The sequence below is a fragment of the Thermobia domestica genome, chromosome 11, assembly GCF_964235325.1.
Source record: "Thermobia domestica chromosome 11, izTheDome1.hap1.1, whole genome shotgun sequence".
Taxonomy (NCBI): Eukaryota; Metazoa; Arthropoda; class Insecta; order Zygentoma; family Lepismatidae; genus Thermobia; species Thermobia domestica.
The window spans coordinates 45,679,954-45,701,522 of NC_137464.1; the positions used below are offsets into that span (position 1 = coordinate 45,679,954).

Consider the following 21,569-nt stretch of genomic DNA (forward strand, 5'->3'; position numbering starts at 1 on the left):
TCTTCATTCTGTAGAAACCTGGATATTCTATTGGAACATACATTATATTAGAATGTAGGTCATTTCAATTTTTGAACACTCTGTTGCAATTAAATGTGACTTATTGTAGCCTTTTTTTTTTACTATATTGGCGGACTCAGGAGGTCGAAATTAGCTAAGATCACCCAATCAGTGTAACTTCTACCGAACAAAAGTTAAAATTTGTTGGATAGTGTAATAACGCAGTCATAAGCTAAAAGAAAAAGGAACTAACCTATATAAAGGTATTCCTTCAGCGTCCTTAAACCAGAGGACCATATTGACTTTTTCTTTAGAATTTGATGGGCTGATATCACATGGTAGTTCAGCTTTCTTCCCAATGACAGCTCGGACTTCATACACAGGTACTGAAAGAAACAAAAATAAATAAATATAGTAATTACTCGATAACATTTCTCTTTCAGTATAATAAACGCCATGTAAATAGTAGGTTTAAACGCTTTTGAAGCGAAATATAAGCAAGCAAATAGATACTTCAAAGAGAAATAGGAAGAAGTTGACATGAAAGCGTCATTGTAAGCCCTACCACATTTAAGTACAAGAGGAAAACGATTTTGAACAGGCTTAGCCTTTGACAAAATTTGCGAGGTATGATCAAAAACTACGTTGCATAGTTTTATTAGAGACAAAGTAATAAGCTTACATGGAATTTGATTTAATCTCCTTCAGGTGAATAATTTTATTAGAAACAAAATAATAAGCTTTCATGGAATTTGATTTAATCTCCTTCAGGTGAATAATTTTATTAGAGACAAAGTAATAAGCTTACATGAAATTTGGGTTAAACTCCTTCAAATCACAATTCTTGGCTAGCAATGCACTTATCCCAACGTTGAATCCCTTACTGAAAGCATTTCTCGAAGGTTTCTTTTGGAAGGGCATTCAGCTGCTCTGTCGTGGACCTCTCAATATCAGGAATGCTGTAGAAACGTGTTCCTTTACGCACGGTTTTTATTTATTTATTTATTTTTTTAGAAAGAGCCAGAAATCGCATGGTGCTATATCTGGAGAGCACAGCGAATGTGGACAGACAGGAATACTTTTTCGACCCAAAACTCGCGAAACAGAAGCAGGTGTGGTACGGTGTGTTTTAGTGGTGAAGAAGGAAACCATTTGCCCATTTAATGGGCGGATAAAATGTCTTCTACGGACCCATAGAGGAAGTTTAGCTTTTCGAAAAGTTATTTGCCTGTTTGAACACATTATTTGTGCCCCTTTTTGCATCTTTTCCTCTGTTTTTTTTTCCCTTTGACGTCGAAGGACGTCTTGATCGTTGCTCCTTTTGAACTGACTCCTTACCCGTTTTGAATTGTCTTAAACAGTCCTCAAAGCCAAAGCTTCATCGCCATACACTGATATTGACATTTCGTGAGCTTCTTTCGCACTTTTTTGCAGCTTAGAACAAAACTTAATGTAAGCGCGCGATAGACACTCTTAACACGTCCTCACTCTTATGCCTCTGAAAGCCAACTATCATGTCACAACTCGTTTAAACTCGACTCTGACTGTACCAAAGATTTAGGATATCACGCTTACTAATTGAAATGGATACAACATTAATAGATGTCACTGTGTCTTTACAATCACCGTACGTTTTGATTACAATTTCTATACGACTTCTATTAAGGGAAAATTCGATATATATAGAGAGAAGATTTAACGATTTTCAAGAAGACCTATCTATGCTAATGGCTTTAGCGTATGTATTTGACAGTAGTTGAGATCATATTTTAAACTGTATGACTCTAAGACTTCAACTGCTAGTCAAAGCTCAGTTTTCATCTTGTCCCTGGCATAGGCTGACCGCACTTTTACCCAAGGACAGGACATCCGACCCAAGGTAGAAGTACTGTGAGCAGTGCAACAAAGCCTTGCACTGCATATTCACTCGACCACGAGTTAAAGATTTCTCCTATATTGTGAGTGAGAGACACGGTCCATGCACATATGCTTCTCTCTTCGCATCCTCTACTCCCTCCCTCTGAGTCGGCTTGGTTTCCTTGTGTCTGGTCAATGTGCAGCCCACCATAGGATGTGTAATTTGGTTCTGCACTTGTAACATCTTTCTAGCAAATGTGAAGAGACATCTTTCCTGGTAAGTAGAAGTTCGCTATACTCCTGAATGGTCGGATTGCCCGAGTTGGTTCACGTAGTGCACGTAGTATGCTATCAGGCACGTAGCCAGGATTTCGTGAAAGGGGGGGGGGGTCCGTGACATGAAATACTGTGGTCATCACACCAGCGGCTCGATCATTCTAAACTATTTTACTGGACCATATAATGGTTCCTTTAGCCTGCCATAAAGAAAGATTACTCATTATTAGATAATAATTAGTAGTTAGGATCCTGTTTTTTTCTTTCAAATTTTATTGTTTATTTTTTGTTTGTTTTCTTGTTTTTTTGTTCAACGTTGTGATTTGTCAAATCCAACCTTGTCATCGTCCTTGTCCCCGTTCCTGAAATAAATATGAATGATGAAATAAAGGTTGAAGAATGATATTGCAATGATGATACCCCGTTTCGGTTCAAATCTTCAGGTGCCGAAACCGAAGAGGCGCGTCTGAGCAATAAAAAAAAAAAAAAAAAAGGTTCGTTTAGCCAAGATTTCGTAACACGGGGGGGGGGACATTAAATTCTGGGTGCCCACGAGCTCGATCAATCTAAACTACTTTACTATCAACATATATTGGTTTGTTAGGACGATAAAATTAACATATGATGGTAAGTATTTTAATAACAAACTATGAAGAAATCTCGAGAAAAATAATAAAAAAGAAAAAAACCGTGTTGAAAGATTTTACAATATTTACGCCCTTACTCTGTTCATTCAAATATAACAATTTTTCTTTCATTATGACCTCAACTATTATATAAAAAAGTACATATTCACTATATTAAAAAGTACCTACTCAATAATGTCTTGTTAAATATTTTACAATATCTGCGTTCCTTTCTCTATTGAATCAAATGTTAACAGAACTTTCTTTCCACATAAATTTTTGTTTTTATTACTCCGCCAACTAATGTCTGTTCCAAATGACAGGTTAAAGGAGCAGTAGAAAATTGTTTTTGAAATAACATGTTGCAAGGATGTGATAACGAAAAATTATGATTAAAAATGTCCACCCTGTTACACAACGATACTATACTTTCGGAAGCTTGAAATTTCCCTGATTAGTAGCAGAAATTCTCAGAATTCCGTAACTTTTCTAGAAATTCTGAGAATTCCGTAACTTTTCTAGAAATTTCAAATTCCCTGACTCTTCCAGGATATCTTACTTACCTCACCACCACGTATTGCAAGTAATAGAAATCTCCTCATAAGAAAGTATAACCAAAAGCCTCCTGATCTTTCTTTTTATTTCTAACGCGATCCTTCTTTTTCTAATTTCATTTGGTTTTTTCCTTATTTTTTTCATTTCTGGTCTCGAAGGGGGGTCCGGACCCCCCCCCTTGGCTATGTGCCTGATACTATCCTTAATATGAGGGAGGCAGGGCTGAAATTGTATCTTTTACCTGGTTTCCAGAGAGTTTCAAGATCATGGGTTGTACTCTGCCGGCTTGTACTTACATCGTGGGATTCGCTATCTTGCGACGTCAAGACACCTCGTGGCACCGAAAGGAGAATGTCCCTAACGCTCCGTACCGATATTGTAGTAATAGCTATTAGAGTTCCCTTCATCAGTAGGTATAACAGATAAATGAACATCAACCCAGGGCCGTAACTTGTAGGGGGCAGGGGCAACTGCCCCCAGGGAAGCTTCCCGCCGTTCAAGGGGGGCCCATTTGAAAACAAAATTTTCTTGCTCCATATACGATACGAACAGGAAATCATAAATGAAGCATCAAACAGGTTTGCTACATTACATAAACAAAACAGCACACAAAAGGTAAATAAAACAAAAATGAATCGTGGGCTCATTTTGATATATATTATTGGCGCTAGAAATAATATTTATTCATATGGCTTTGATATTTGTCAATATTGTTCCCTTAATTAATTTGTCATGTATGGAACGGTCGCAGGGGATTGACTAACGGCCCCGCAGACCTTGCCGTGCGGAAGGGCCCACAGGCTCCGGGGGCCCTTAAAGAGTAGGAGAAATAAGAAAAGAGGGGCCCAAGAATTAGGAAAAAATTCTAGGGGACCAAAACGCGTGTTAATGCTTGCTCCCCCCAGAAAAAATCTAAGTTACGGCGCTGCTTCAACCAATCATGCTAAAGCACGTATCCCATTGGCTTTTTCCGGAAAAGTTCTGTTAAGTGAGAGCCGAAATTTTGGAGGAAGCTCATCCATTTCAAAGCTACAATTACAGGTCGGTTTAAACTAATTAGCTGTCAGTCAAAACGAAGGCGCCTGCCAATTCCATATCAGGTAAAGATGAAACTTCATATGTATATAGTGTACTTTACTGCTGACAAAGGTAGTAAAGAAACCAATCAATCAATAAATCAATTTTTTTATAGAATGAGAGATACGCAAAAGCGATTTGATCTCATTTCAACCTGGAGGAATAGTCACTCAGAAAGGATTTTGTGAGAATTTACCTAACTCGCAGATACTTTAAGCGTGCGTCAACGATTGTAGAGAAACTGTAAGCGTTATATACGTATGCTTATATTTTCACGTGCGAAAAGTAGACGCTCCCAATACTTGCTAAAACGAATCAAAAATGAATTTGGTTCTAATAGAAAGCAAAAGCAATTTGTGGATCACCTAAATCAGAGTTTTTACTACATAATAATTACATGTATATAAGATTTCGGCTGATCGCGAAGTCATTTTTGCGTGGGTTTTTGCTTGTCTATGGATGTGGGCAGAACCATGTCAGATGTTGAAAGAAGACACTACCTCACCGATGATAACTAGTGTATTCACCAGAATCATCTCTCTCGAACTTCCTGAATTTTGTCTTCCCTTGTGAAGGCTAATGAGCCTTGTGAAGGCCCCATCTTAGCGTGCCTCAATAGTCAGGTCATTTTAAACACACCGATCTATGAAAAAAAAAAAAAAAACTTTATGTAATACTGTTTCTCTATTGTAATAAAAGTCTACGATGAACTTCAGTCCCTTTCAGATAAGGGAAATCGGTGAACTGTTTGTTATTCATCCTTGGTGCAAACTAGTGAATTGGACATGTTTTCACTTTAATAGCCCAAAGGCAAATGACGCAATCGGTATTAAATTTCTCACACGTGACTGCAATCATACGAATTCTAAGCGTACTTGTGCAGCAGGTAGTATGGCGCCCTTGAGGGTGGTTATAACAAAAGTATAGATCCCTTTTGACTTATCCTTGTAATTAAATCCTGTGACAAACATCTTGACATTTCAGCTAAACGAATAAAACGCAAGCTTTGGCGCGACGTTGCCAAGTGGTAAAGGGGTGTGGCTATGGCTAAGCAGACAAACTACAGTGCGATTAGGTGACAGGGGATAGACGTGGATGTGTACAAAATATACGTGGCAATACCGCTAGCGTCTCATTTGCTAGCAACATTTAAAGGGAACTTGGAGTGCCGCCTTCAAATGCCAAGATGTTTGTCACGCCGTTTAACTCTCATCGTGCTAAATCTACCTCAACAAGTAAAATTGGAACTCAGAAGCTGTTTCGTTTCTCTCTCTCTTTTTTTTTATTTGTTAGCCGTTAATACTTTTTGGCTATGTCAAAGTTGTACTTTCATATAGGGAGCAACTAACTCATTACCATGCACGACTGCCTTTACTCTTCAGGGTTCTTCAGATGCAATTTCACCCCACCGAGGATCTAATATCTAGCGGCATGATTTTGGTGTACGGGATCCCGAATTCGATTTGGATTCCACCTTAAAATGAAGGTTCACGTCTCACGTGGCTTCGGTGCTAAAAAGAAACGTAAAATTCCAATAAACAAACAAAACAAAAAGAAATACATATGTGAAATCAAAAGTGTGTTGACAATAAAAGAATTGTGTCACTGAAGTCAACGATTCCTGTATTGAAAATTTTTTGTCATAGGAATAGTTTAATACTATAGGTTTATTCATTGGTTGGATTCGAGTTAAGCTTTCCTTTCGACACCATGACTATATAAATATTGTTGACCTACAAAATCCGAACAACTGTACTATGTTCAAATTTCAAAAATCTATCACGAATTTACCCTTGACTCTGTCCAGCAAAAAAGTTTGCACTAACTATTAGACCAGCGGGTAGTGCTAAAGCTTTATTTGTTTCAAATTTAGTGTTCCTTTTGTAATTAGTGACTCTATTTAAGTGTTGATGCCACAGCTTTTTTTTTTTATCTTGTGTGTGTGTGTGTGTGTGTGTGTGTGTGTGTGACTATAGATTCATTTTTCATGTTCGAAAAAAAAATTTTTGTAGAATTACTACAATTTACAAAAATGAGGCTTTTAGAAAGCCTATTAGCCGTAACTACTTACCATAGTTACATAGCATGAGAAAGTAGTTAAATCAAAAAGTATTGAAACACAGTGATATTTCAAAACCTAAATGATACCTATTATAACACTTAAGCTTCTTTTGTATTACATACTATGCTTTCTTTCTTTTTTTTTTAAACAATAATTTCATATAAAGTAGCTAAAACTAACAGTGTACTTCAGCAGGAAGATATTACCGGCTACGATAAGTTCCAAATTATACAATGTTAGTGGACAACAGGTGTACATTATGAGGGACAGAAAACGAGCATTTTTGTGAGGGTAAATTTCGTGCGAGGCGAGTCTATATAACGCGTTCAAGCCTAGCAATTTTGTAATAACGCTTAGTTAAGAAGTACAACATTGAAAACACTCGCTGCTCTTACTCCATCTTCTGCACGCCAGTACTGTTTTCTTCTATTGAAGAGATACCGTGTTCAGGGGATGAAAAGGTGCTCCACAGGTGTTACATTAAAAGCTCCGTTTTCCTACCAACAAAGTTGATTACCGGTACTCTTTTTTTCTCTTTTTTTCATATTGCTCCAACAGCTTCAACCTTATTAGAGAGTGCTACCGTGAAAGGGAAGAAGAGTCGTTTGCGTACGAGGATATTGTAGCAGTAACGAATGACTATTCTTGCTACGCCACAGGCTTACAAAAGTGGCGAGATGTTTCTTGATACTCTGTTTTAAGGGGAAAAATTGCCTTTCTAGAAATCTCTTACGTTCAATTTATGAATACAAAATATGCTTTATTGTTGATATTTCGATTTAAAATATACGAGATTTGATAACTATTTCGTTTCCACAAAAATCTAAACTGATTTTTTTTAAAAAGTTTTACGTCCCACAATTATGCCGGTTAGGCTAAAGGAGACGGTGATTATGAGAATTGAATGAAATGGTGGAATGAAGGAAGTGGGTGGAAACGGGAGAACCCCGAGAAAACCCAGGAGCACGGCGTTTGTCCACCACAAAGTCCACACGGCGCGAGCTGGGATCGAACCAGGGACCCCAAGCACCGGAGGTGAACGCTCTACCATTGAGCCCCCGCCCCCAAAACTGATTGTCAGATACAGAAGAGAAATTAATAATTATGTATGAGGAATTATTTAGCGTACAACCAGATTATTATTGTTGGATTTTCAATATATTTACATTATACTAGATAGCAACGGCGCCGACTTTTGAAAATTTATGCGGGTGCATATCAATGGCAAGACGTGTTAACCTACATGTTTGAAGGGAAGTATCGATATTTAATTGATATATTGTTAGTTAAAATCTTTTATGCATACTGCCATAAAGGGCTATACTGGATACAATAAAATATATCCTTATTTTAAGGATAAGTTGGTCCTAGCTCAGTCGGTAATACGGCTGACTTGAACGGAAGAAAAAATGGGTTCAAACCCGTGTCCAAGCTATAAATCTTGTGAATGCGACGGACCCACAAGATGTTTGTGTGGGTGCCGGAGACTCGGAGCACCGACGTAGTCGGCGCGCATGCTAGATAGTAAGTTTTTTGTAAAATCTACTCCATTCTAAATTATTTTTCTATAAGACAAGATCTTTAGTTAAGTCTTTCTAATTTCCCAAAATGGTGCATGTGCCCCATATCATGAAAATCATTAATCTCCCTGTCACCTAAGTTTTAAGTTGAGTTGAGTTGATTTTGAGTTTAAGGTTCCGTTCAGCAGCGAGGCTATATGAAACGTGGACCTATTGATTAACTTAGAGAATCCGAACCACTTGCGTTCCCGCCGGGAATCGAAACGAGTCACTAGTGCTGAAGGCGCGAAGGCTAACAGCTTAGCCAAGAAGGAGCTTTCACCTAAGTTTTCTCCTATAGTCAAGAGCTAGACAAATAGTTTTCTTTTATTCCAAAAAAAAGCATAGATTTATCTCCTTTAGAACAGTTTTGAAGAGAAGGTACATTTTTATACAATCAAGAAGTGCTTGTTTTGGAGTATTATATAACATTGTATTATCAGCATGAATAGTCATAATTGTAATTTTAACATACTTTTTAATGACATGCTAGGTTATAAATACAACTACATTTAGAATAGTTGTGTAGCGAGTAATTAAGTAGAAATTATCTATCACAGTTGAACTCGATACGATGGATTTATAGTGAGAAATCTACTCAAAATAGGTTGTTTTTTTTTTTTTTTTTTTTTTTTTTTTTTTTTAGCCATGGGGCTAGAATTCAGCATACAAGTATGAGAATAAAACTTTAAACAGTGTAAATATATTGTAGGAAACCTGAGGGCGATATAGGTATATAGAAATGTTTAATAATCAAGAGTGAAAAGGATGGAGCCAACAACAGGGCCGTAACTTGTGGGGAGGCAGGGAGCAACTGCCCCCCAGGGAAATTCACCGCCGTTCGAGGTGGGCCCATTATAAGACAAAATTTTCTTTACTCCATATACAATATGAACATGAAAGTATAAATAAAGCATCAAACAGGTTCACTACATTACATAAACAAAACAATACACAAAAAGTCGTGGGCCCATTTCAGTAAAAAATGTGTACTATTAGGGGCTCTAGAAATAATATTTATTCGTTTGGCTTTGAGGTTTGTCAATATTGTCCCCTTAATTAATTTGGCATATATGGAACGAGCCCAGGGACGTAACTGAGGCCCCGCAGAGCTTGCCGTGCGGGAGGGTCCACAGGCTCCGGGGGCCCATAAAGACTAAGGGAAAGATGGCAAGAGAGGGCCCAAGAATTAGAAAAACAACTTTTTCTAGGGGCCCAAATACGAGTATTAATGCTTCCCCCTCCCCAGAAAAAATGTAAGTTATGGCGCTGGCCAACAATTAGGGTCACTGCACAGTTTCCACTTTAACCATATTTTATTTTCTATTACTTAAATTTATAAAAAGTAAGTATTACAAATATGAATTATTTTATGCTTTTATTAAATATGTTATACACTATCCGTAGATAAAAAAATAAAAAAGGAACACACACACACACTAGGGGTTAAATGTTCCAACATTCTATTATAGTTTTGTTTATCAAATTTATCAATACAGTAGAAAATTTACAGGTAGTATGTGTTTTACTGTTAGGAGTATATGTTTCGCTGTTAGTAGGACTATTTTTTTTCACTATTAGAACTAAGTGTGGCACTGTTAGGAGAATTTGTGTCACTCTTAAGAGTATGTGTGACAGTATTACAAATACTGTGCGTGTCACTATTAGGAATATATGTATCAATGTTACAAGAATGTATGTCACTATTCAAAGTATGTGTGACACTATTAGGAATATACATTTCACTGTTAATAATAAGTGTACCCCTATTAGGAATATATGTGTAACTGTTAGGAATGTATGTGTCAATGCTAGGAGTATGTGTTTCACTGTTAAGACTATGTGTGCCACTGTTAGGAGAATGTGTGACACTGTTAGGCGTATGTGTTTCATTGCTAAGAATATATGTGTCACTATTAGGAATATGTGTCTCAATGTTGAAAAATGTATGTCACTGTTAGAAGTATTTGTGACTGTTAGGAATATGCGTTTCACTGTTAGGAATATGTGTTTCACTGTTAAGAGTATGTGTGACACTATTAAGAATATGTGTCTCAGTGTTAGGAAAATGTGTGTCACTGTTAGAAGTATTTGTGACATTGTTAGGAACATCGTTTCACTGTTAGAAGTATGTGTTTCACTGTTAAGAGTATGTGTGTCACTGTTAGAAGTATTTCTGACACTGTTAGGAACATCGTTTCACTGTTAGAATTATGTTTTTCACTGTAAAGAATATGTGTGTCACTATTAGGAATACGTATCTCAATGTTAGAAAAATGTGTGTCACTGTTAGAAGTATTTCTGACATTGTTAGGAATATGCGTTTCACTGTTAGGAGTATATGTTTCACTGTTAAGGGAATGTGTGTCACTATTAATAATATGTGTTTCACTGTTAAGAGTATGTGTGACACTATTAAGAATATGTGCCTGTGTTAGGAAAATGTGTGTCACTGTTAGAAGTATTTGTGATATTGTTAGGAATATTCGTTTTACTATTAGGAGTATGTGTCTCAATGTTTTACTATTAATAATATGTGTGTCACTATTAGGAATATGTGTTTCACTATTAAGAGTGTGTGTGTCACTGTTAGAAGTATTTCTGACACTGTTAGGAACCTGCGTTTCACTGTTAGGAGTATGTGTTTCACTGTAAAAAGTATGTGTGTCACTGTTAGAAGTATTTCTGACACTGTTAGGAACATCGTTTCACTATTATAAATATGTGTTTCACTGTTAACTCATTAACGCCCAGCGTCCTCAATTGAGGACAGTCACTTTAAAGGTATATTTTTTGCTTTTTATGTTGTTTTCGATCCGAAATATTATTTTATCATAAATTATGAAGTTTTCACTTAAGTATAAACTAATATAACACGGCACTCTGCCATTAAATTTTTTGTAATTTCGGTTCGAAAAGTATTGTATTTTTTTCTTTATCGAGGGCCTAGAATGATGGTTGGTTGCTATATCATTAGTCTGAAGTCAAATCTAAATGCTACAATTCGGAATAATACATAAATAAATAAACTTTGCTAAAGACAACAAAAGAAGACCATGAAAAAAGAATATATTTATGAATGAATAGGCTTACGTTTATAAGAATGTAAAAAATCTAACCATTTTCGCCTACACGTTTATGCAACCCGAAACTCAAAAGTGTTTTGTGGGTTGCATATAAGCACAATCGCGAAACTTTTTTTTTTTTTTTTTAAATAAATGAATGAATAGGATACGGATAGCAATCGTTGCTCGTGAAAGTTTTACCGAACTGACACCATTAACGAACTTGGGCTAGATAATGCCTTTAGCCATCAATAGAAGGAAACAAATAAAAAAAAGTTAGCTTTCATTCAAGAGTTACCATGTGAGGTAACGGACATACTAACTAACACTACAATGTTTATAATGTTCATTTTCGTGATTCTGAACAAACAGAATCTGATCCAGTACAATAAAAAATTATCAGTTGTCATTGCCAACAAATGACATACTTGATAGTGTCACAAAAATATTTTTTCTCGAGTTCTCGAAAGTTATGCATCCAAAGTTATTCTTCAGTATGTCATTTTGTTCAACTAGATGTTATGTTTAAATTTATATGTTTCTTTGTTGCGCAATATCGGGTGTCCATAAATCATATTTACAACCTTAGACTTCAGTAACTGCAAAATTATAGTAGCTAATAATTACAAATGGTTTTCAACACGTGACAAGACATCTCATAAACTTTTTTGTTTGTTTGTTTGTTTGTGTCTTATTTTTCAGGTGATGCAGATTTGAGTGATAATATGGACGTCACAGGTGAACTCTCAATGTGTAATATGGTTCATAGAGACGAACTCCGATACCCAAGTGCAACGAAACTTTCGGACAATTTTGAAGGGGAACCCCATCACCAATATCAAGTATTCGTACTTAACATACATTATTTATGGAAATAGGTAGTGTTCTCTATTAACAGGGGGCGGGTAGCTGCTATGGCAGTTGTTTGCAAGGAGTTCCACAAAATCAATTAAAATACTGAGAAAAACTATGTAGCATACGTAAAAACGTAAGTTACATGTGTAAATCCTGTAGTTTTTAGACTTAACGTACAGCAAACGTATAGCTGAGAAAGTATATTTTATAGTATTTTCCGCAAGTGTTTGGAATAAACGTACTTTCCGTGCGAACGAAAGAACTATATATTGGCAGTCAGGATCTCACATACAGATAGACGGACGTAACATACCGGTATAGTTGACGTATGTAATATACCGAAAACTATTAGATGTCAGACATTCTGCAATGGTATGATATAACATCTAAGGACAGTGCTTATGTAGCATATAGATAATGTATGCTCCGTACTGATTTCTGTAGTAAAGACAGGGATTCCGTATATTTGTACAATATACCACTTTCTGGATTTTTCTCAAATGCATACGACAGCCAGAGAGTTGAAAATGCCGCGATCCACAGTTCACAATATCTCGCATAAGAGATTACGTCCTTCTGTCTCAGGGTACAGTTTTTTCAAGAACTAAAGCCCACGGACAAACCTCCGTCCAAACGGTTTGCAGTGAATATTCTAGTGAAGATTGACGCAAAGAATGACTATTTGGAAAAGATTTGTTCCTCCAATGAGTGAACTTTTCTTGGCAAATTAAATCGTTGTGCCTATATAGGTATCAGAGCAACCTTATACTACACGTGAAATGGAAAGAGATATTTCCAAGGTCAATGTGTGGTACGGATTTATGCATAACTTCATTATTGATAAACTCTTTTTCAACGAGTCTCCCGTCAACAGTGATGTTTAAATGGACATCTTACAAGCTGGAACATTTACAACCTGACGTAATATTCCAACAGATAGTGCACCACCTTACTGATTCCTAAATTTGTCCTTTAATTCTGGATAAAAAAGTCTCCGGAGAATTGGAGTAGACGATAGAGTCTGATTCGGTGATCGCCACGATCATCTGATCTCACATCACTACATTTCTTCTTATAGTGTTTTGTAAACGATCGGGTGGATTGAACCAAGGTTATAAATCTACAGGGCTTGAAGACACGCATTCACAATGCATTTTAACATGTCACTCTGGAGTTCCTGGAGCGTACATAGAAAAAAAAAATTGAACATCGACTGGACGTTGTTCATATCACTAGAGCTGCAGATATTGACGTGTAAGAGGAAACAAAACTTTATAAGTTATCTTCTAACTTGCTAGGAACCGTAGTTTTTATCTAGTTTAGAGATTTAAAGTAATTAAACTTTAAAGCTACAAAAGTACTTTATGCATCTTTGAGTTGAGTTAAAAGTATACCTTATACCTTATAATCTACATGTACTGTCGTGTTCTTACTATTATAACAAATAATTTGAAAAAGTACATGCAATAATTCACTATCTGCTTCGTGTTAATGGGTGGTATATTTATTATAGACCACTAATTTTTAACTTTAGAAAAAAGAAATTTTCCCTCAATTTTACAAAAAAACTATACGTGGAAATGTATACCCGCCCTTGTAATTTTCTACAGCTGAATGGGCTCTATTAAGTAGAGACATCTTTCGACATTTCTTTTCGTTATATGTTGATAATATCATAAAACTATCTGAAATGGTCGCACACTACAAAAGGTTTATGAAACAGTGTTTGAACCCCTTCCTCTGTAGGATACGCATTTTTAACTAAAATATTATCCCTGCTGTGTAGGCTACACACATTGTTGTAAGTTACAGAGTGTTGCCTAACCCGTTAGGGATAGCTGTTCAACTTAACCTCCTTCCCACCCCAGGCCATTGGCGTACCAGGGATGTTTCTCGCTGCACAACATTTATGTCATAAGAGTACAAAGTTTGATTGAAATTGCTATGGGTGTTCCTGAGGTATGCATATATATATATATATATATATATATATATATATATATATATATATATATATATAGTTTGTTCAATAATGATTGGCACTCCCCCCTATAACTGGTGCCAAGTAGCACTTTGAAATGTTTGTTGATGTATGCATTAAGATAGACTATAGTATTATCAAACCCTAGTAAATGGTTTTGTTTCTTTCCGTAGGTAGCACATTGTAGCAGCAGTTGTTCCAACTTGCAAGAACGCTGGGGAACAGCGAAAAGACAGCATGGAAGCAGACACACATGTTCAACGGTGGACAGCGTGGTTTCTCTGGAGGGAAGGAGTGAATACTTCAGACATCCACAACAGATTATTAGCCGTATGTGGGGACACAGCACCAAGTCGCAGATCCGTGTTTCGTTGGGTATCCGAATTCAAAGAAGGCAAAGACAGTGCTGCAAAAAACAAAAGCACTGGGCATCCTGCAACTGCACGCAGACCAATCAATGCCGCGCGAGTGAATGTTTTGATATTGGAGCACAGGAGAATCATGTTTGATGAATTAGAGAAAGAAACAGGTCTATCACGGGGTTCCCTCTACACTATCATTCATGAGAATTTGAAGCTGCACAAGGTGGTTGCACAATGGGTGCCTCATGACCTCACCGTTGCACAGAAACAAAAGAGTGTGGAGATTTGCCAGCAGTTGATGCAACAGTACAGTGAAAATCCGACCGAGTTCTTTGAGCATCTGGTCACCATTGACGAAACTGGGTTCTTCTACGAGACTCCAGAAAAGAAACGCCAGTCCATGGAATGCAGGCATACTGGAAGCCCTCGTCCCAAGAAGGCACGGATGGGACATTTCGTGCGGAAACAAATGGCGACCGTTTTCTGGGATCAGGAAGAGATACTGCTGGTGGAATGGCTCCCTCCCAATACGTTCATCGACAGTGAGAGCTACTGCAGTTCACTGCATAGACTGCCGATGCATCCAACAACGCCGACAAGGAAAATGGGGCTGTGGCGTTCTTCTCCAACACGACAATGCACGGCCACATGTCAGTCGCCAGACAATTGCCACAGTGCATGAACTAGGGTTTAGTGTACTACCGCATCCTCCATATTCAATGGATCTGGCTCCTAGCGACTACGCTTTATTCGACACAATGAAAGAGGGTGTGAGAGGTAAAAAGTTCAACACAAATGATGAACTCCACGCATTTGTCCGCCAGTGGCAGAGAGATACTCCCAAAGAATGTTTCGCTACACAAATAAGGAAGCTTCCAGAACGGTGGCAAAGGTGCATAGACATTGCCGGGGAATACCTCTAAAATAAACTGTAATTGTTTGTTCAATAAACGGTTCCTGTGAAAACAAATTGATTGTAGTGCCAATCATTTCTGAACGCCTCAAGTATATATATTTGCAACTATATATATGCAAGTATATATGCAACTTTTAAACTAACTCAAGACAAAGGATACTGAAATTCTATATCATGCAAATATCGGCAAGGAGGAAATCGATTCGCATACTCTGTAATACCACCAGTTTAACAGTGTTGCTAACTAACTATTAATCAAAGGCATTACGTCATAGTCGTACATATTTTAAATCTACATGTTAAACGAAAACTTACAATACCATATTTGTTGTCCAGTGTTGCAAACTAAGGTCTCTGCAGTATCCAAAATATCCTAATTTTGGTGACTTCTACAGCAGTAATAACAGCGCAAGTGAGCCAGGTGTGGCAATGCACATATAAAGTACTTTGGTATCTAATATTATAATTATAAAATGAATCGGAACAAAGATGCAAGGAATTGAAAATTTGACTTTTCTCGAAAGCCTTTATTTCGAGAAGCTACTTAGATAAGTACATCATTCAATTACATAGGGCGAAGCTGGTGTGCTCGCGCTGGGGTGCGTCCGAATGTAGCAGGTGCTTCAGTGGTGGTGGGTATATGCGTAAGCGAGGATACTGAAAAAGAAATGAATTTTGGCAAATATATTAATTTCATTAGCAATTATCATGGTTTCATACTAGTAGCGTTCCACTTGTAAGCATAAAATACAGCTTCTATACATCGTGCAGAATACAACGCCGGTGGAAAATAATATCTAATAGAGTCATCTTTCATATGCACTCACTTATTTTATCCACTGTAAGGCTCTTCTAATGATTGTACACTAGTATTCCTACACTTGTAAACATAAAATACAGCTGTATTACTTTGCATAAAATTTTGTCGCCTGCAGAAATATTTTCCTTATAAATATATCTTTTCATACAAGGTATTGAATTTTACCTGTAAATCTCGTATATATATATTACGTTTTATTCGAGTTCATTATAAAACAGGAGTAACCCGTTTATGATGAAGTAAATGACTAAGTCAATGATTAAAAGATTGATTTAGAGTTGATAACTTAGAGACTTACACAATACCTTGTAACTGTAAGTTTAAATCAAGTTAAGGCTCACGATGCTTGTGATTGTTTTAAGTATACGTTTATCGGTTGACAAATTATTTTCTCTTGTTTTAGCCAGGGAAGAATTCCGATACGTTTCCACTCGAGAACTGTGGAAATCCTCTCCGTTTGTCTATCGGCTAGCGAATGTGCCTTTGTTGTACGTGGTTCTGGGTTGAATTCCCAGTGAGAGCCCAAAAAATTATTTTAGAATCCTTTGTTTGATAAACATCTGTCTTCTCTAGCATAAAGAGCGTAACCATGGGACGTTAAACCTAAATAATTTTTATTTCATTTTTTTCGATGAATGTGAATCCTTTGGGGGGAAAGGAGGTGAAGAAGAAATTTTCCTTTATTTTTTAAAAGGGCTATGGGATTGGATAGCTTGTTATTGAAATACATATTTACTCTAATAGAATGAAGGAATAAGAATCGAGTCTCAACGTTATCCTCTATGCAAAATGGATGGAGGCGCGATGGCTCAGTGGTAGAGCGTTCATCTCCGGTGCTTGGGGTCCCTGGTTCGATCCCAGTTCGCGCCGTGTGGACAAACATCGTGCTCGTGGGTTTTCTCGGGGTTGTCCCGTTTCCTCCCACTTTCTTCATTTCAGCATTTCATTCATTTCTCATAATCACCGTGTCCTTAAGCCTAACCGGCATAACCGTAAAGCTTAAATATTTCACTTCTATGCAAGATGGAGTTAGGTAAAACTATCAACATGAGTTTTAATTCAAAAAATATATGGCTACTCCAAGAAATCTGAAATGGTTTGGAAACCTACGGGGGACACTGGAGCGAAACTTCTTACCTCGATACGTTGTATTTTCCTTTTTAATGATGATACACTTTGTTTCTGTTTTCTATATGTTTCACTATTTCAGATCTAGAGGAGTGGCCACAGACTTTAACAAAAACTGTGTTCACATTTTGATCTTCTGCCAGTTGGCACAGGTTTAGTGTAGAGACTCGAGACGGTACCTAGATACCGGAAACTAGTTATTTGTTCTGCGATTTTCCCTCTGATTTTAAAATCGCCGCAGTTATCTTTAGTATCAGCTACCATCGCCGTAGCCTTTTTTCTTTCATCCTGTACACCGCAGCTTTTCCTCAAATTCTCTAACATGCATTAATTTTGATTTCAGATTCCAGGAACTTGTTCCATCTTCTTTCTTTTAACAATATCTTGCAAACGATATACTATCTGGCTCCCTCTTGTCATTTAAAAATTCTATAGTTGAACCTAGCCTGGGACAAATTTGTTACCTCGATACGTGGTACGGTACAGAAATGTATTTTCTCGTTTTGACATCTCTTTTACTGTTTCCGATTTTCAGGGATCGCAACTGACTTCATGCCCACCCTGTATATTTAAACACAGTTAGTTTTGGTTTCTCTCTGAAATAATAAGCATTTAGGCAAGCAGATGGATATAGTTTAATATTAATTGGTTTGTTTAGGCTTAAAACCCTTATTTAACCGCGGGTTTGGGGGGAAGGGAACTTACTGCTTAAAATACCATCTGATCCGGTTTGCACCCTAGAAATTTTGTAGCCCATCGACTTTCGAATCCGGAACCTCCTGACTAAAAGGCGAAAATTAGATACAATCAACGTAGATGGACTGACTTTCAGATACAGAGGAATGTGACCCTAAAGTTTACACGATTTGTTGCCCTTTATATTTAAATTTAGATTTTGCTATAAACTATTTAAAAAGAGTTTAAACCAGTGATGGCTAACTTCTCTGGACTACGAGGCCACGGAGTGCACATTTCGAATCTCGAGGGCCGCAGCCCTATTTCAGTTTTTAGCGTCCTTTATATTTAGTTCATCAAATAAATAAGAGAACCAATTTTTATTGCGGTGATGAAACAAACTATTTACAGCGTTGTTAGACTGTCTTTGGAAATTAAAAAAAAAAAAACTGTGCCGGTTTTCCGAAAACTCGGGAAAAATAGAAGCTATCCCCAGGTTAAAATACCTTGCTGGTCTCACGGTCAGAAAGAATTCAAGCTGGAATTACACTGGAAGCTTACTGGTTTATGCTGGACAGGCTGGATGCAGCAAAAGGTTTCAAAACCGACCAGAAATGCTGAAAATTTTTACTGTATTAAGCTGGTTCGGCAAAGATTTTCCAGGTTATATTTAAACCTGTGTAGTTTTTAAAACGACAAATGCTAAATCTCTAAAATTGTCAGAGATAATAAAAACGTTAAAAGTCTCCATAAGTGAATATTTATGCAGGGTTCCTACTGGTTAGGGAAGTCAGAGAAAATGACTTGAAATCAGGAAAAGTCAGGAAACTTTTATAAAACATATTTTTTCTAACATTAATTGCACACCAATTTCAGCTTAGCCAACCATTAATGATCACAGTATAGAACGTTGCTCAGATTTTTATGGGTGGTAAGTGAAATGTATGTATGAGCAATTGGTTATGGAATAAATGTTCTCGTATATAAATATTCACCATTATTTATTCCTAACTTATATATCGTCATCCGACACTTGTCATGAAAGTCAGGGAATTTCCTACCAAATATCAGAGAAAGTCAGGGAGAAGTGGTACTATTTTATTAGAAGTACTATTTATCCAGCGTAGAAAGTGTGGCTTATTAAATCACTTAAGAAGACAAATGTATTTGTTCTTTTTTTGCCTTACCGAGACCAACATCTTGTTTTCCGTTGTGTGTGCATCGTCTGTATTTCTAAAGCTCAAAGAATTTCTCGATAGCTTCGGCAATTTTGTTTGTTTTCTGTTTTCATTGTAAGTAGTATTTTTACGTGAATTTTAACCAGTTCTATTTAAGAAATGGATGTTTCGAAACTGAGCGGTAAGTACCCAAGGAAAGAGCTTGACGAACCAACAGTAAATTTCATTGGTTCATCATCGCTCTGGGGAATCCCTTACGCAAGCAACGCAGAGTTTTGAAAGGCATTTTTTAAATAAAACATTTATGATTTTGAAGTGATTTGTTAAGCTGTACTTCCTTCTATGTTGGATAATATTTGAAATATAGGCCTCTGAAATTCATTTCCTACACGTTTGGTAGACTATGTCTCTGAAACGTATATTTTGTTCAAAGTTCAAGAACAGTTTTTTTTCTTGTTTTGACATCCGGTATCTAACATTCATTTTTTGTATACGTATTAATCTAAGACCCTGTATACACCTGAAAACTTGTAAATTGTGACAAGACAAAGGCAGAAAATTTTTGTTCGCCACAAAAGTAGAAATCCTGGTATATTTCCTTGTAGGTCACTAATATATTCCTTGTATAATTCCTTATGCTTATGCTATGCTATGGACTAGTGCTTCAAATTTCGTTTTCTTCTTCGTGTTTGAGGAAAAACATACCAACAAGTAAAGACAAAGTGAGAACAGTCCATCATGCGAAATGACGTAGTCAGCAGTTACACCTAAATAGTTGCATAACCTTTCACGTATGCTACTCTTGATTAAATCCACTAATTGAACCCAATTTTTAGAGACTAGAGGCCTCCACGCCTTATCATGTGCACTGCATGTAAAGCAATATCCAGATCAACACAATACACTGCAGGTAACGCTATGCAATCAGCATACACCTGCGGGAAAGGGGAGCACCTGAAAGGTGATTTCTTTAACCTTCGGTGGGAGCATATTCCATTACACCTTTCGCGTGGAAGCATTTACACCCTAAGGTGATAACCCAAAGGTTACACCCTAAGGTGTAACTAGGGTGGAACAAGAAAAAATTGTTTCACCCTAAGGAATAATGTTACACCTTCCTTATGAGTTACACCTTCCAACTTGTCAATTACACCTCAAAGATGGCAGTATTTAGGTTCCACCTCAGGATGTAAGTGAAGGCAGTGAAATTACTCCCTAAAGGTGTTTGTTTACACCAAAGGGGTGATAGTTTGGCAGCAAAATTTGCAGGTTCGTTAAACTTATAAAGTGTTACGTAGCACCTTACAAGTATTAGTTACCACTCTTGGGTGCAACCTTACATCTCGTGTAGTTGTGCGAACTCGATACTGTACACCTTTGGGGTGTAACAAATCAGCCGGTGGAAACTTTACACCCTTCACTTACACCTTGAGTTGGAACCTAAATGCTGCCACCTTTTGGTGTAAAGTTGCACGTTTTTGATTTAAAGTGTATATGTGAAGAGCATAATGCCATTTACAGCAATCGGCAACTCAAATTATTTTGGACATACGCTTAATACTGATAAATTTACACTACTTATAATTAGGTAATTCTGAGAACGTGTTGTAGAAAGTATTATTGCAATATTACAGAGGGAAACTAAATGAAAAATGGTTTCTAAAATTTCTTCAAAACGCCTTTTTATGGATTATAACACGAAATGTGACCATTTTTGTCATATCTCTGGAATGGTTTGAGATATGAAATTGATATAAAAAACTTTCTGAATCTTATATGTATTGAAAACCATCTACAAAATCTAATGTGATACTGATCTGAGCACTTTTTTTTTCAAATAAAGAATTTTAAACATAAAGATACAAATTTTCAATTTCTTGGAACTTTGTTTCTAATTGCTCAAGCTGCCATGTGATGATCGTAGTATTTGGCACTAAGAAACTTTGGATGTACACTATCCTGTCCATGTTACTTACGCTATTACTATTACACAACCCACCAAATTTGATTGCTTTTAGATATTAGTGATACTGTAGCATTCTTAATTTGCAACACTACATAACGAGTGTGGTATTGTAGTTTTCGTTGTACATGTAAAGTTCAAATACGTAATAACCTGAAGTAGTGCCGTTTGAAAAAATACAACTTTGTGTGGTATTGGCTATATTGTTAATCTAGTAGCATTCCAGAATATATCAAACAATATTCCCCTGCCGATATTATTATGCTGCCAGTATGTCTTGAGCCGTGGCAAAAATGCGAACTAAAGCTCACACCCACGCGCTGAACCAATAAGGGTTGAGCTGTTGCTGAGCGAGAGAACCTTGCAGTCGTCTACGCTATTGCCAGATTTAAAAACAAGAAACTATCGTATAGAATTCACACGTTCTGTACTGACCGCAAGATTCGCGTTCCGAAGTGCGGCAACATTGCTCTACGGATGACGAAAGAGAGTGAAATTTCTTCAGCCGATAGCAGCGCTTGGAAAGGAAGACTAAGTATCAAGACAATGTGGCATCTCTATAGCATTGTGCAAAATGTCAGCGTTTGTTATCTATTAGTTTAAATGTTAGAAGA

At 36.9% G+C, this 21,569-nt stretch overlaps 1 protein-coding gene across 1 annotated transcript in view; it reads right to left on the minus strand.

Annotated features, from left to right (window-relative positions):
* The window catches only part of LOC145664067 (synaptogenesis protein syg-1-like), a 997,265-nt gene that overhangs the window by 577,107 nt on the left and 398,589 nt on the right, over positions 1–21,569 (minus strand). The window contains exon 2 of the mRNA XM_081730408.1: positions 254–386. Coding sequence (XP_081586534.1) covers positions 254–386 — 133 coding nt within the window. The remainder of the gene's footprint in view (positions 1–253; positions 387–21,569) is intronic.